The sequence below is a fragment of the Strix aluco genome, chromosome 10, assembly GCF_031877795.1.
Source record: "Strix aluco isolate bStrAlu1 chromosome 10, bStrAlu1.hap1, whole genome shotgun sequence".
Classification (NCBI taxonomy): domain Eukaryota; kingdom Metazoa; phylum Chordata; class Aves; order Strigiformes; family Strigidae; genus Strix; species Strix aluco.
In genome coordinates, this window is record NC_133940.1 from 28864838 (window position 1) to 28879045 (window position 14208).

Below are 14208 nucleotides of genomic sequence, written 5' to 3' on the forward strand. Positions count from 1 at the left end.
TGAATTGGCAGTGATCTGGGAACCAGTTTTTCTCAGTGAAAAAGTCTGTTCCAAACCTCATTGACATGTTCTGGAATAAAGCAAAGAAAACCACAAGAGAAATAAACCACTGCATTTGAGCAACAAACAGAGGTGTCAGCTGAAACACCGAAGTGCAGTTATAGAAGTAAAATAAATGAGCAGTGTTGGTAATGCTAATCTTATAAAGAATTACATGACCTTCAGTAATGTCAGGACTTCAGTGGGACACATTCCAGCTGAAAAATAGACTCCAATCTTCCCGGCCTTTGGATTTACAGCAGGCAGAGAGGAGTCATAACGTAGCATGTGTCGTGTGCCACCCTCCAGAGCCTCAAGGAGCTGCCAGCGGCTTGGTCCCCTCCCAGCTCCCCATCGTGCCTGTCCTCACCGTCTCTCCGTGTTTGAGGACGCACTTTCACATCTTCCTTGGTGGTGACACACCCAGGAGTGGCACCGGGCCAGGAAACAGCCCGCGGGATTTTAAACAATCAGTGGCAACTTTACACCAGATTTCTATGAGATGAATGTCAATTCAAATCCCATTTACTCTTGTCCACTTCTTGTCAGGAGAATATTAAAAATTAAAATGAATTAGGGACAGTTTAAGGGTCCGTGCTGATGCCACAGATGAGATTTTTCAATTAATAAAGCTGAGAATTTTGTTCTCCTAGGAAAAAAAGAATGACCTCTCATTTTGTCATATAAAATATCGGGTCCACTCTTCCTCCCCTTACCGGACACCAACCTCTGTGCAAATAATGGCATCATGAGGGTTAATGCCTTTCCTGTAAAGAAAAAAATCATCAACAAGGAGCAATTCTTGAGTATGAGTCAGTGATCAAAAATTCAAGAAATGGACAAAGTCCACAGTAGAAGTAAAGTTGCTATTAGTTTTACCAGCTTAATAATTACGCAATTAGCTAATAATCACTCCACTGGCAAGCTTATCTCCTGCACAAGTAGCACTGGATTATTCAGTAATAGCAATAATCCTAAACTGAGTCTAAATTTAGGTTACCTGTCCGACACGTTTATGGTATTGGGGGGGGCGGGGTGTAGAGAGCCTTACCAGGGACTCTTCAGATTTCTTCTTACCACCGTTCAAGACAAACCAAGAACGACCCTCTACGGACGGATCAACTCCCCACACCTCTCGCTGACATGTACCTCTCTCCACATCTCCCTATTTTTCAAAAGAAAGATGTTTGGTCTCGACTGGGAGAGCGCCACAGTGCTCCTGCAGACTTGAATTTAAATTAAATTGGATTTAAGGAGCTTTGAGTCAGGTTACGGAGGAAGGAAAAGAAACAGCATTTGATGCTTTTGGCTTTTGCTAGAGGAGGAAGAAGCCTCCCTGCGAAGCAATGTCATTTTTAGACCTCTAATTTTTTTTCAAGTATTAAATAGGAAAGGAATAAGGTTGTTCCTGCAGCATTATGTAGTACAGCACAGACCATTTGCACATAAAAAACAGTTCCATATTAAAAGAAGTTATTTAGTGTCAAACTTGCTTTACCTATGTTACACAGAATGACGGGTGTTTCTGTCATGCCACATGACAAGATCATTCATTCTTCTCTGAGCTGTGCTCCTCAGAGTGTATCTTTTATTTCCAGGTGAGGAAAAAAAATCATTTTCATGGAGCTGCTTTTACAGAGGTCTTTCTCTGGTTTCATAGCACATTTCACACCATCGTATGCGATTAAACCTCTGTCAGGTGCTATGAAATATTGAGCCAGAAGGCAGGCAGGCAGGTTGGTACCGCGGATGGCAGCCGTTACTTTCAGCACGGAACATTTGCTTCTCTCTGGCCGCACCGGCTCGGCCCAAGCGGAGCAGCGGGGCGGCGCTGGGAAGCCGGTTCCCTGTTCTCTGCCCAGCCCCGGCTGCAGGACACGGGGACTGGGTGATGCGGCCGCGCTTGTGCTCGGCTCCTGTGGTACCCAGCCTCAGCGTTCAGTGACGAGTGTCATGCCACTGTATTCGGTGACATCAAGTATTTACACACGTCAGACCCCTCTCAGGGAGGGACTCCTGTGACCCTTCTGGAGCTGCCTGAGCTGGGTAAATGATTCGCAGCTGCAAGTTCATTATTCTGCTTGTAAAGTTTCTTGAAAAGGGTAGAAAAAATGTCTCTTCAGAGATGGCAATAAGATATTCTTTTCTTTTGGTATAGTCGCCTAATTTTAACACTTTAAACACTAAAGCATTATTTTAATGTAGATGTAGGCTCTCTGTTTGTCATATTGCTTTTTTTCAGTAGATGTGGAGCTGGAAATTGATGTAGCAACTTCAGTAACCAGGCTACCTGTCCGAGACTGCGCTGACATCCCAGAGAGACCAGGTCCTGCACGATCACGCTGCTCACATTGTTCCCGAGCAGCTCCTTTCAAACAAACATGACCTCATTAACCGGTTTCAAAGAAGCATGACAGAGACAAAGCAGCCTCAGCAGCGGACGTTTCCTACCCTGATCGCTTGGTGAGGGGGAGAGCAAGGTCCCCAGTGAGGGAAGGGGACCCAGGAGCTGGCTGAGGACCCTGGCAGGAGCACTTGGGAGAAACACTCTGTGCTTCTGCTCAGGATGTGCTGACTGGAGAGTAAGAATTAAGTTAAAGTTAGATGTGCTCACGCTCCTGTCTGGACAGGGGCTCCCAGACAAGGAGGAATGCTGCAGAGACCAACTAGTTCCTGTGTGGAGTGCACTGAAATGCCCGGGAATGAAACGGCATTGACAGTCGGCACACGTCCACGGCTGACTCCTCATCTGGGTAGTCATAGCTCTGCTTTTTACAAAGTGCTTTTCATGCTGAAAGATGTCAAAATACATGCAGACATAAGTTTTGGACGTGGTTTTGAGACTGTCAGGAGCAGCAGTCTATGCTTTCTTGTTAATCCTCTTGTAAGAGGGAATATCTCCCTTTGAAAACTTAAAAGTTACACAAAACCCACAGGAGAGAGAGGGTCCTAAACCAGATATTTTATTCAGCTGTTATCAGCCCCCAGAAAACATTGGTGAATCAAATCTTGTTGCATTACAACCATGCCGAAATTTTAACAGAGCTCGTATTAAAGCAAGAGCATCCAGCAGAAAGTGGCATGTAATGATGGCGAAGTTTGCCACTTTTACAAAAACACAAGCTTTTGACAATCACCTCAAGAAAATAATATTTTTTTAAGGCAGCTCAACATTGCCAGACTGCAGATTCCTACCGAAGAAAGCGCTGCCTGTGTAAGGATGAGCATAGGGTGTGCAGTTAGTTTTCCATCTGGGAGCAAACTGTCCCTTAGAGGAACCTGGCCGGGGAGGGACGTCTCTGCCCGCCCACTGCGGTCACAGGGGCGGTGGGGGTTTGACCTTGGTGTACACCGAGCGTCCCTCCGTGCAAAGGCCGAAGGGACCCGCGCCCAGCTTGCTGTCCTGCTAAACAGATAAGTAGCAAGAACAGACTCTGTTGGGTTTATTTGTTCCAGAGTAATGAGTTGTAGCAGTTCTCTGGGAGTGCATTGGGTTATACGTGCAAACGGTGTTATTTAATTTCATTGCTTTCCAGTGTAAAAAGAAGAACACTTGAATGAGAAGATGTTTCATTAAATTACTCACCTTTACAATGTTGTATTTGGGTTTGTGGTTTGTTTGGTTTTTTGACAAGACATCATGTTTTCAGAAATCCTCCAGACAGTTATATTATGGAAATGCCATTTGCAGTGGTATGAATTCCGAGCTTTCCAGACAGTAAAAAACCCCAACTTAGCAGTGATATCAGGTTTACACTGTTATTTACTTGTAACATAAAATTAAAGGCTCAGACGCCTGCCTCCGCTGTGCCAGCTCCAGGCAGATCTCCGCTTGTGCTTCTTCATTGGTACAAACAAAATGAAGGCCCACAGGAGAAAGTCTGTTAAACACATTTCTTGCAGGTGAATCAGAGAAGACATCTGAGCCTTGGGTGCTCGCTCTGCAGAGAGATTTTTCTAATGCAATTTCCTCCCCTAAGCGCATCCTTCTGCGGAGCAATCCCTGCAGAGGGGCGGAGGGATGAGTGATCTCTCTTTGTAAAGGGGAGCATGTACTGGAAGCACCAGCATGGGAAATGCTGGAGTGTTCTGCAGCACCTCAAGCCACGTGAGTTCTCTGTTCCTTGCCTGGTGTGCTTCTGGCCTCTCCCATTCCACTGTTATCTTAGAGAGAAGAAAGATTGGTGTTACTCTTTCCTCAGCTTTGCAGTTTCTTTTTTAGGTGCAAATACATTCTCAGGTCACACATCAACATTTTTGTACCTATCAAAGCATCTTGATTTCCAAACTTAAATAGTCTTCCCCTCAGGTTTGCAGCTGTAGCAAACTGCCAGTCTTCAGTGGAAAGGCCAAGCTGTAGAAGCGTAGTCAGTGTTATTTTGCATAGGAAGGATGAAACTCATTTTCCTTTCCCTGTCTTTTGAGGCTAAATCCTTTGCAATCACAAAGGCTGAGCTTGCGCTGAATGGACACAAATAAAGAAACTGGTTACTCTTCCTGAGGCAGAGAAAAATGCAACTCTGGTGAATTTTCACAGCCGTTGGTTTGAAGCTGGCCACATGCTCCCTCTTGGCATTTCTTGCTGCTGATCCAAATCCGGCTCTGCAATGCCGGGGCCGGCTCCCACCGCGACCCGTCGGGCCAGCAGCTGCCTGCGCCGGCTGTCCGGGCCCGCCGGCCCGCTTGCCCACGTGCCGAGGAATCCCAGCTATCCCCTCACGCACGGGGAGCCGCCGCTCCAAACCAGATAAACGCTGCTGACAGCCCCCGGCCGCCACCGAGAGCAGCAGGAATGCAGCTATCAGTAGCCGAGGCAATTGCTGTGGCACGTTTCCAGATGCTCAGTTTTATCGAGCGGGGGAGTGTATAAAGGTTTGCAAATGATCTCTGTAATGTAGCGCCAAGTTTTCCCGTCTCCTGACTTTTGGTTTTAAAAACTGCAGGCCTGTTCCCAACACTTAGAGTTACAGTGGAGGCTCCACCTCAGGCAAAGCGGGTGCCCAGCAGCAGCCCAGCACCCCCCACTGCCGCCCGGCGGGTGCCCCCGGGACAGACGGACGGGCCGACACGCCGCGGAAGCGCTGCCAGGCTGACAGCCAAGCCCCGAGGGACACCGGTGAAAAATAAATTCTTACTGAAACTGAAAATAATTTAGACTTTACTCTAAAGAAGTGTTGATTAACAATGTTAAAACATGACAATATACAGTTTTCTTAGGAAACACAGTGATGTGAGACATTCTTGCAGGAAAGCCTAGAGACTACCACAAAGCCCTCCACATATCAGGGCCAACAGTCCTCTCATCTCCACACACATCCTGGCAGGGCAATGCAGGCTCCACCGCCCCGGAGTGCTTCCACATCTTAAGCACGAAGTTTCTCCTGGAATAGCCAAGGAGCCATATTTGTGCAGCATACTTGTGTGGACCTTCCAGGCCTTACGCGAGCCTGCCGCCCACCCTCCCTCGCACACGGAGTGAGACCCCAGTTTCCTTGCTGACACTGAGCCTGCGCTCCCAGTGCTGGGGAAACTGGCCACAGCCCAGGCCCCAGCCCCGTCCTGCCAACTGACCACCCCGGTTTGGAAGGGGAGGGAGGGAGGTTGGTCTCTGAAGTCCACCAGTCCCTGAGGGCCTCCTCTGAATGTACCCAACGGGCCGTCGTCACCCACCCTCGGGACCTGCCCTGAAGTCAACCAGCTTAACTTGCTGGGATCGGTGCACACGACTGTCACATTTTTAGACTCAAACTGGTGTCTCCACTGGTACAACCTACATAAAACGATTTGACTGTCAGCATCTGACTTCCGATTTAGTATCTCCTACATAGATAATAGGACCACATCAGAAAAGAAACGTGGCAGAAAGTGTAAAAATGAAAAATTCCTCTGGAACCATTCCTATTTATTGGGTGGCTGGTGGCGTTTGGTGAGTCGGCATTAGTTTAGTCCTTAGCAAAATGGCAGGTGGAATATGTTTTAAGAAAGGGTTGGTTCCTCAGCTAGCTAGTGCTTGAGAATAAACTCGCATAATTTCTTTCTTGACCACAGACTGCAGCGTAAGCGGTGTTTTACGGTGACTACCAGTAATCTCTACAGAACAAAACAAGCCACTGAAAGAACACCTGTAAAAGTGGAGTGAGTTTTTGCTGTCCTGCTTCTACTCTGTGTTCCCATTGAGATTTTTGAGACGTTTCCCCCCACCCCGGCAGCACGGGGCCATCTGCGGCGCTGCGAGGAACGCGCCCAGGCCGCAGCGGGCAGAGCTGCCATGTTCTGTAACAGCAGAGTGGGCGGCTGAGATGTTGCAGGTATAAATTTGAGAATAGCTACAGATGTTATTCATCTTGAACAATTTACAAATAAATAAAAAGAAGGAATCAATACAGTGTTTCTATACACATAAACAGCTATCTACTTTAAAACTGCGCATCAGCTGGCGTGTGTGTAATCGGTGCAGGTTGCCCTTATTTGCTCAGGCTATGAAAGATTTCATGTGCTGTTAAAGAATTCCGCTAATTTTTACTGACTGTTCCAATGAAGAATTCACTTGACACCCCTTATTCTGGAGCCCATGTGGGCAGCCCATCCCTGGAGATTTTTGAAAACCTGACTGGACAAGGTCCTGGACAACCCAGCGGAACGCTTGCTTGGGGTGGCAGGTTGGACTAGATGGTCTCCAGCACTCCTTTCCAGCTCAGTTTTTCCCATGATTCCGTAATTACAGCACGATGCTGCCTGGCCATCAGAGGAAGGGTTTAGCTTTCCGCCACAATTGGCTGAACACTGGATATGTCTGTCTTTGCAGAGTTCCTCTGGGAGGATGCCCTTGCCTTCTGGCAGGCGCTGCCTCTTTTGTAACGGCAGTTCTCCACCCAGGCGTGCCTGAAGGGAGGGGAGATGGACTGCAGAGCGTGACTCTGGGCTGCGCTCCTTCGCCGGCACACGCACAGCAGGGACTTCAGTTCGGACCTGAAGCTCTCATTCAGCCAACAGTAAATGAAGGGGTTGTAGCAAGTGCTGCTCATGGCAAACCAGTGAAAAGCGAAGTACAGAGCGTTGCTGCTGTGGATGGCCCTGCAGGAGATCAGCACCACGTAGCAGTTCAGGGGGAACCAGCATACAGCAAACACAACCACCACCACCATCAGCATCTTCAGCGTCATCTTCTTTTTCCGCTGATGGGCGTAGTATTGCTCCATGGTGAGGTCCCCAATGGCATTTCTCAGCCAGAGCTTCTTGGCCACCATGGTATAGGTGATGGAGATCACAAGCAAGGGCAGGACATACAAGAGAACAAAAGTAGTCAAGTCTAAATACTTCCAGAAAAGATCAGCAGGAGGAGGGAAGCTGGGGAGGCAGACCATTCGTATTGTTCTGTTTCTGAAGATCAAAGAGAGAAAGAACCATCAATTCCACTGCCAGATGCACACAACACCTGGAGGACAAACATCTCAGGCGTTCTGACAAGTTTCAGTAAAGGTACAGGTAGCAGAGCTCATTCAGTAACATGGGCGAGTGCCACTTTCAGTGGAAGATTTTGCTTTAAGTTTGACCTTTAGCCCCAATGAAGATATTTTAAACACATCCCCAGGAAAAGAAAAAAATAATCCATATTGACATCTGTGCCCTCTAAAGACAAAGCCCCTCTCTTCTGTGCCTGCCTTTAAATTAGAGGTGAATCTCTGAGGCAAAATCAACCACAAACAAGCCTGAAAGCAATTCCATGGATTTTCATGGTCCTTCCATGAGAAACACACCACCTAGTCAGAGAGAAGGAAGACTCCTCTGTTTCACCAAACTTTCTTTTTTAATAACACAGATGGAGAGATGTGTGCCTTAGAATCTGCGAGGCTTCGATTAAGCCACGTATGTCATAATTTAAAAAAAGTACCATGCAAACGTCTTACCCAATATAAAATCTTGTCAAAGTCTGATAAATGGCATGAGGCAGTGAGAAGCAGCTGGCCATAACCCAGATGATAATGATGCAAATCCCTCCTTTCACCATGGACATGCGCGGCTTGAGAGGGTGCATGATAACCTGCAGAGAACAACCAGTCCTGAGGATTTACAGCATCTTCAATTGATAAAAACAAGCTGCCAGCTTTAGGAAAAGAGAATGCATCTTTGCTTTATCCATGTCCAGGAGCGAGCGTTTCACGCTGATCACTGGGCAGGCAGCAGCCAGCGTGTGCGCTTGCCAGGACAGCAAGGACTGCTCAGCACGGGCATGAAGAGTGGCACAAGTTGAAAGCCAAGAGGTTTGTCCTACAGCGAGTGTAAAAAGCCTCCTAAATACTACAGACAAGGTCTCCAATACAGGTGGCAGCCACAGCGCTCACAGCGTTTGGCATTTGGTGGACTCACAAGACAGAGTGAGAGCGACAAGGTGTTGAGAACCACAGCTGAGTGTAATCCTTGGCCAACACGGCACTAAGGAATGTGAAGGCTGGTCTCGCTTATATTCCCAGTTAATCCCGTGCAGCACTGGCCACAGCACGGTGTGTGCTCCACGGGTGTTTGCTGCTCAGGAGGGCAACTTCACCTGACAACGTCGTGGTCACTCTTTGAGCCTCACACTGCATCTCGAAGAGGTGCAGCTGCTCTGCATCCCTCCAGTGTTAAAAGGTGGAAAGAAGAGACTCGTTTTACAGGACTTCAGAGAGTCTAAGGGCTGGAAAATGCACAGAGCTGTGCAAGGATGAAGTGTTACTGCTGGCCCAGTGCCCTGAGCAGAGAAACACGCTCCGTGTCACCCATCAGCCCAGCTTCAGAGATCGCGATGGTTAGATATCTGTTGAGCTACATGCACTATGGATGATTACATTAGGCGATGAAACAGTAATTAAAAATAGACCTATCATGTCATCCAAATGATCTCTTGGCTGATGAAGTCTTTGGTATTTTATGCATGTCTTTTCTAGTCTCATTATAAATATCTACTTAATCAAGCTCCTACAACTCCCCTGGAGCATCTGTCTGCTCTGGTACCTCTCAGGACTAGCAATATTTTTAGAGGCAAGTGTTGATTTCTCTTTGCTCAGTGACATCTCCTTACTTCTATTTTTATCTCCTTGGGCCATACTAGCTGATTCCAGTTCTGAGGAACTTACTCCACTGCTTTTAAAGGCAGGTATTGCTTTTGTCCTTAATTAACAAACGATACCTAGCCATGCCTTGCAATCAACCCAGAATCTACTGATTAAAATGAAACATTATCAGAATGCTTCACTTTCAGGAGCTGCAATGGTGCACATAGAATGGGCAGACTACCAAACTTTTCGTGGTAAAAAAAGACAGAAATGGATATACTCTGGCAGTCACTGTAATTTTCTGACACTAGATGGAGCACGTCCCAGATGAGCAGAGGGGAATCCGTTATTGTTGTGAACTTCATGGAGCCAATGTCATGTATCATGTGAAATTGCTTTTCCGCAACAGCAGTTTCAGTGACTCCAGCACTGCAAGAAAAATACAGTCTGCCTGAGAGCACACCTGCAGGATCTGCTCTCCTAGTGCGCAGCATTTATCAGCTTAAGCAAAAATTACGAACTGTACTATATACCTGAAGGAAACCCCTCGGTTTGCACTCACTGCTTGACCTCTCAGGTTTTCCTGGTTGGTATGTGCCAGAAAGTATCGGGGCAGGGGGGAGGAGAGGAGAGTTTCTCACCTTGAACTGAATGTGCTAACATAGTTCTCACTGCTTCCAGTCTTAGGTATCCCAAAATAATGGGGCAAGCCTAAAACCAGCAAGATTCATCATAAATACCTGCTGAGATAACGCATTGGCTTGCTGGTGTTGGAACCTCAGAACATATTCCCGCCATGCTTTCAGGGCTCTGCTCCACAGAGTGGCTGAGGGGGACAGGGACCCCTGAGAGCATCCAGTCCCAAGCCCTGAGCAAAGCAGGGTCAGCTGGAGCTGCCTGGGACTGTTTCGGGTTGAGTTTTGAATATCTCCAAGGACAGAGACTCCACAGCCTCTCTGGGCAGCCTCTGCCAGTGTTTGATCAGCCTCACTGTGAAAAAACATGGGTTTTTTTCCATAGTCATGAAAGCTAGAGTTCTCCCTGCTGTTCCTTGATTTCCGAGACAATGCAGGTTTCCAGGGATTTGAAGGGGAAAAAACTATGTACTTAGCGCCTTATTTTCTAGCAAACACAGGGGTGGTGTATGTCACCTACCTGATGCCGATCCAGAGCAATGGCAGCAAGGGTCAGCACAGAGACGTGGACGGAGCAGTACTGAACAAACCGGCTTATGTGACACATCAGCTTTCCAAAAACCCAGGTACTGCTCACAAACCGCACCTGAAGAACGGACAAAAGGGGATTAAAAAGTGCATTATCTGCAGAGTAGCAAATAGGCTTCCCAGGATTATGGTGAGGAAGAAATGCTCTCATATAGTTTCCTTTGTAGATGCATTATACTCAGTTTTTCTGGGGAAGGAGTGGCTGTGCAAGAGGCTCTGAAACAGGTGAGATTTATTGCACTGCGCAAACAAATCCTCTTGAGTCGTGCTCTGTGTGTGTGCGTGTGCACGTGTACAGTGTACCTGTGACACGGCCCTTCTGGAAAAGGTAAAGAACTCTTGGCTCAACTCATTAATGAACCTCTGCAGGGAAAGAACAGTAGCTTGCCTACTTAAAAACAGTTGCACATTTGAATTTGTGGATGCTGAAAGTTGGGCTCAAAATTCAGTGAGATAAATCCACGGAAGAAAAAATTGTTGAGGGCATTGAAACAGAAGGGAAGAGCTCTGCGTTAGGGCTTGCCTGTTGGTGGAGCATCCCCGCCTGCCTGCCCTGTGCCTGGTCCTCCTGGGGCTGCAGCTACCAGCCACCCTCAGAAACGGGGCGTAGGTGGCAGGGTCCTGCTCGCACCCGGATCTCTAAGCCTGACTCTCCTCTTACCACGTCGTCTGTGAGGCACCGACAGCAATTTCAGAGGTGACAGTTAAGTTACACAAACAGAGAGGAAAATCCCACCCTCCAGTGGAAAAAGCAACTCACGCTCCACAACCTGGGTCACCCTCCTCATCGATCTGACCTCTGCAGGTACCGGAGACATCTCCACCTGGGCTGAAATCTAGCTGCTCGGGGAGGGAGGCAGGGGACGCTTAAAGCTTGTTACTTATTGTGGCTTTCCTCCCTTGTTATTCCTGACTCTGCAATATTTATTCCAAATTAATGTAGCTCATTGTGGAAGCAGATTAAGCTAATTTGAAATAAAGCACATTTACCGCAAAACATCTGTCCACACAGAAAATTAGTAAAGACTAGTTAATATGTTTTCAAATAATCTGATTGATTTCCCTGTAGAGGCAACTCTAGTAGCAATTACCCTGTCACTGAATGTGTAGCAATGTGCAGTTTCTTTGAAGTTCATGTAAAGCTCTTTCCTAAGAGAGATTACAGTTCTTTAATTACTTGTGCCTAATGTGTGACTGTTGTGCAAACACACACGAGGGCACTATCCTTTCCCAGACTGGTTTGGGTTGGACGGAACCTTAAAGCCCATCCAGTCCCACCCCCTGCCCCGGGCAGGGACACCTTCCACTAGCCCAGGTTGCCCAAAGCCCCGTCCAACCTGGCCTTGAACCCTTCCAGGGAGGGGGCAGCCACAGCTTCTCTGGGCAACCTGTGCCAGGGCCTCACCCCCCTCACAGGGAAGAATTTCTTCTTTAGACCTCATCTAAATGTCCCCTCTGTCAGTTTAAAACTGTGGCCCCTCATCCTGTCCCTAGGATAGGACCTCCCTCCTTACCTGTAGCCCCTTTCAGTCCTGAGAGGCCACTCTAAGGTCTCCCCGGAGCCTTCTCTTCTCCAGCTGAACCCCCCCCAACTCTCTCAGCCTGTCCTCACAGGGGGGTGCTCCAGCCTCCCAAGCATCTTTGTGGCCTCCTCTGGCCCCACTCGAGCAGGTCCGTGTCCTTCTGATGTCGGTGCCCCCAGAGCTGGACCCAGCACTGCAGGGGGGTCTCACCAGAGTGGAGCAGAGGGGGACAATCCCCCCCTCACCCTGCTGCCCACACTGCTCTGGGTGCAGCCCAGCACACGGGTGGCTTTCTGGGCTGTGAGCGCACATTTCCAGGTCATGTTGTGCTTCTCGTCAACCAACACCCCTGAGTCCTCCATGGGGCAGCTCTCAATCCATTCTCCACCATCAGATCAAGGCAGAGAAATCCCACCAAAGACACAGGATCAATTTAAGAAAAGGTGAATTTAAACTGATAATTCAGGAACTGCTTTTGGAAGGCAGAAAAACAGTATGGACAGCTCTGGGCAAGGACTGAAGCAGGAGTATTTGAGATGCTTTCGACCCAGAGTGCTGTGTCAAATTCAGCTACACAGAGTCCTGCTGACACATTGCTTATAGATTGGGACAGTAAGGCAAAAAATTAATCCATTTCATTCTTCCCGCCTCATTTTTTGAATTTTTTTTAATGTCTTATATTATTTAGTAACTGAAAACAAACAAAGGTCAGTCAGCCTCGAGAAGCACCGTTTGTAGCACCTGAGGAAGAGGCATGCCAGGCTGACGTGGCTCAGCACAGACCTCACAGTTTCCCCCGTTATCATGGTCACAGGGACTGACCTCGTTTGCATTGTTTCTGTAGGAAACTGGCACTTAATTGGACTTTCTAGTGTCAAACTTGTCCCCGCTTCCTTCCCCACCAAAAGGCAAATAGGGCTTCGACATCGGTGCCTTGCCACCGTCCTGGAGGAGGGAAAGAAGCTGCAGAGGAGCGATGGCTCCAGGCCGGATTGCGAGGGGGGGCAGGAGCACCCCAGCTCTGCCTGCTGAGCCCTGCCTGCGTGTGTGTGGGGGGGGGGGGGGTCAGGAGAGGGACCGCAACTGCAGCTTGTCCGGGAGGCAAAAGGAGCGGGGGGGGGAAGCAAAAAAACCCTCAGTGTATGAGCCTGTTACTGTCCCACTGAATACCCGAGCACACAGGTGACAGGCACACACAGACACCGGCAAAACACGGACAGTCGGATGCTCACCAGCGTGAAGGGGGTGTTCAGAATGGTGATCATCACGTCGGCCACGGCCAGGTTGACAATGAAGAGGCTGGTGGCGGAGTGCATCCTCTTGTTCTTGATCACCACGTGGCACACCAGGACGTTGCCAAAGAGCGAGATGCAGATGATCACGGAGTAGGCCACTATCAGCAGCGCCTGCACCGTCCGGCTCTGGGACTCGCCCTCGTACCTGGTCCTGCTGTCAAAGTCCCCCAGGTCCTCCAAGTCCAGATCGCTGTGGAAGAAGGACTGGTTAGGGAAGCTGTACAGCGCAGAGAAGAAGTTGGTGGCATTGTGATTCTCCGCTCTCCAGAAGGGCTTGGAGATGTACTGCAAAGGGAACCACGTGCGCCTGCTCATGGCTCAGAGAGCAAAGCCCCAGCGCTGCCCGCGGCCCCGGGCAGCCACCCCTTCCTCTGCCCTCCTGCCTGCAGCTCAGGGGCTGAACTCAGTGGTTGCAGGAGGGAACACACACACTTGCATTTTAAAAATCTGCCCCGTGGTTGCAAACTAGATAAAAGAGTTGATAAATGGGTCCCTCTTCCTGTGCTGATACATGTGAGCTTTGCTCCAGGGACTCTCCCACTGCTGTCCTTTTCCAGCCCCCAATGTCCTGCATACAGAAGCTGATTCGGATGCTGAAATATCAGAGATCCCCAAACACTTTCTTTCTGCACCTAGGAAGAAATCCTAGTGAATATTTCCTTTTGGGCACTGTTCTGCTTCTCGCCCCCAACTTCTCTTTGAAAATCTGCTTTAATGATTTTCCAGAGTCCTTCATCTGTCAGGTCTCTGTTTCCCAAGAGTTCTCAGAGCTTGTCAGAATCAGAAAAGCAAGGGCTGCCTTTCCCTTTTCTTTCCATCCTCAAAGTGTCTCCAGGCTGTACGGGGAAGCAGTTTGCTCAGAGGCTGAGTGGTCCCTGCTTTTCCTCTGATATATAGAGCCTGCCCGATGACACACTGCACATGAAATAGCCAATAGCGTATCTCTTCCTCCTCCATCCCGAGGTGTGCTGCAACCCCCCACGTAGTCGATGGGAGTCTGACATGTGCAGATCCAGCGCAGCAGCAAAACACAGAGAGAGTAGATGTGCCCTGATGTTCCCCGTCTCCTCCCTCCTCCTCCTCCTCCCTCCTGGGT

The 14208-nt window shown here is 48.7% G+C and overlaps 1 protein-coding gene across 1 annotated transcript; it reads right to left on the minus strand.

Annotated features, from left to right (window-relative positions):
- Positions 1–5180: 5180 nt before the first annotated feature.
- LOC141927771 (G-protein coupled receptor 83-like) lies at positions 5181–13427 on the minus strand. The gene is made up of 4 exons (XM_074835035.1): positions 13050–13427; positions 10227–10352; positions 7947–8080; positions 5181–7419 (listed from the first exon to the last, which is right to left on the minus strand). Exons 1-4 carry the CDS (start codon positions 13425–13427, stop codon positions 6795–6797), a joined length of 1263 nt encoding a protein of 420 aa, XP_074691136.1. The 3' UTR covers positions 5181–6794.
- Positions 13428–14208: the final 781 nt, after the last annotated feature.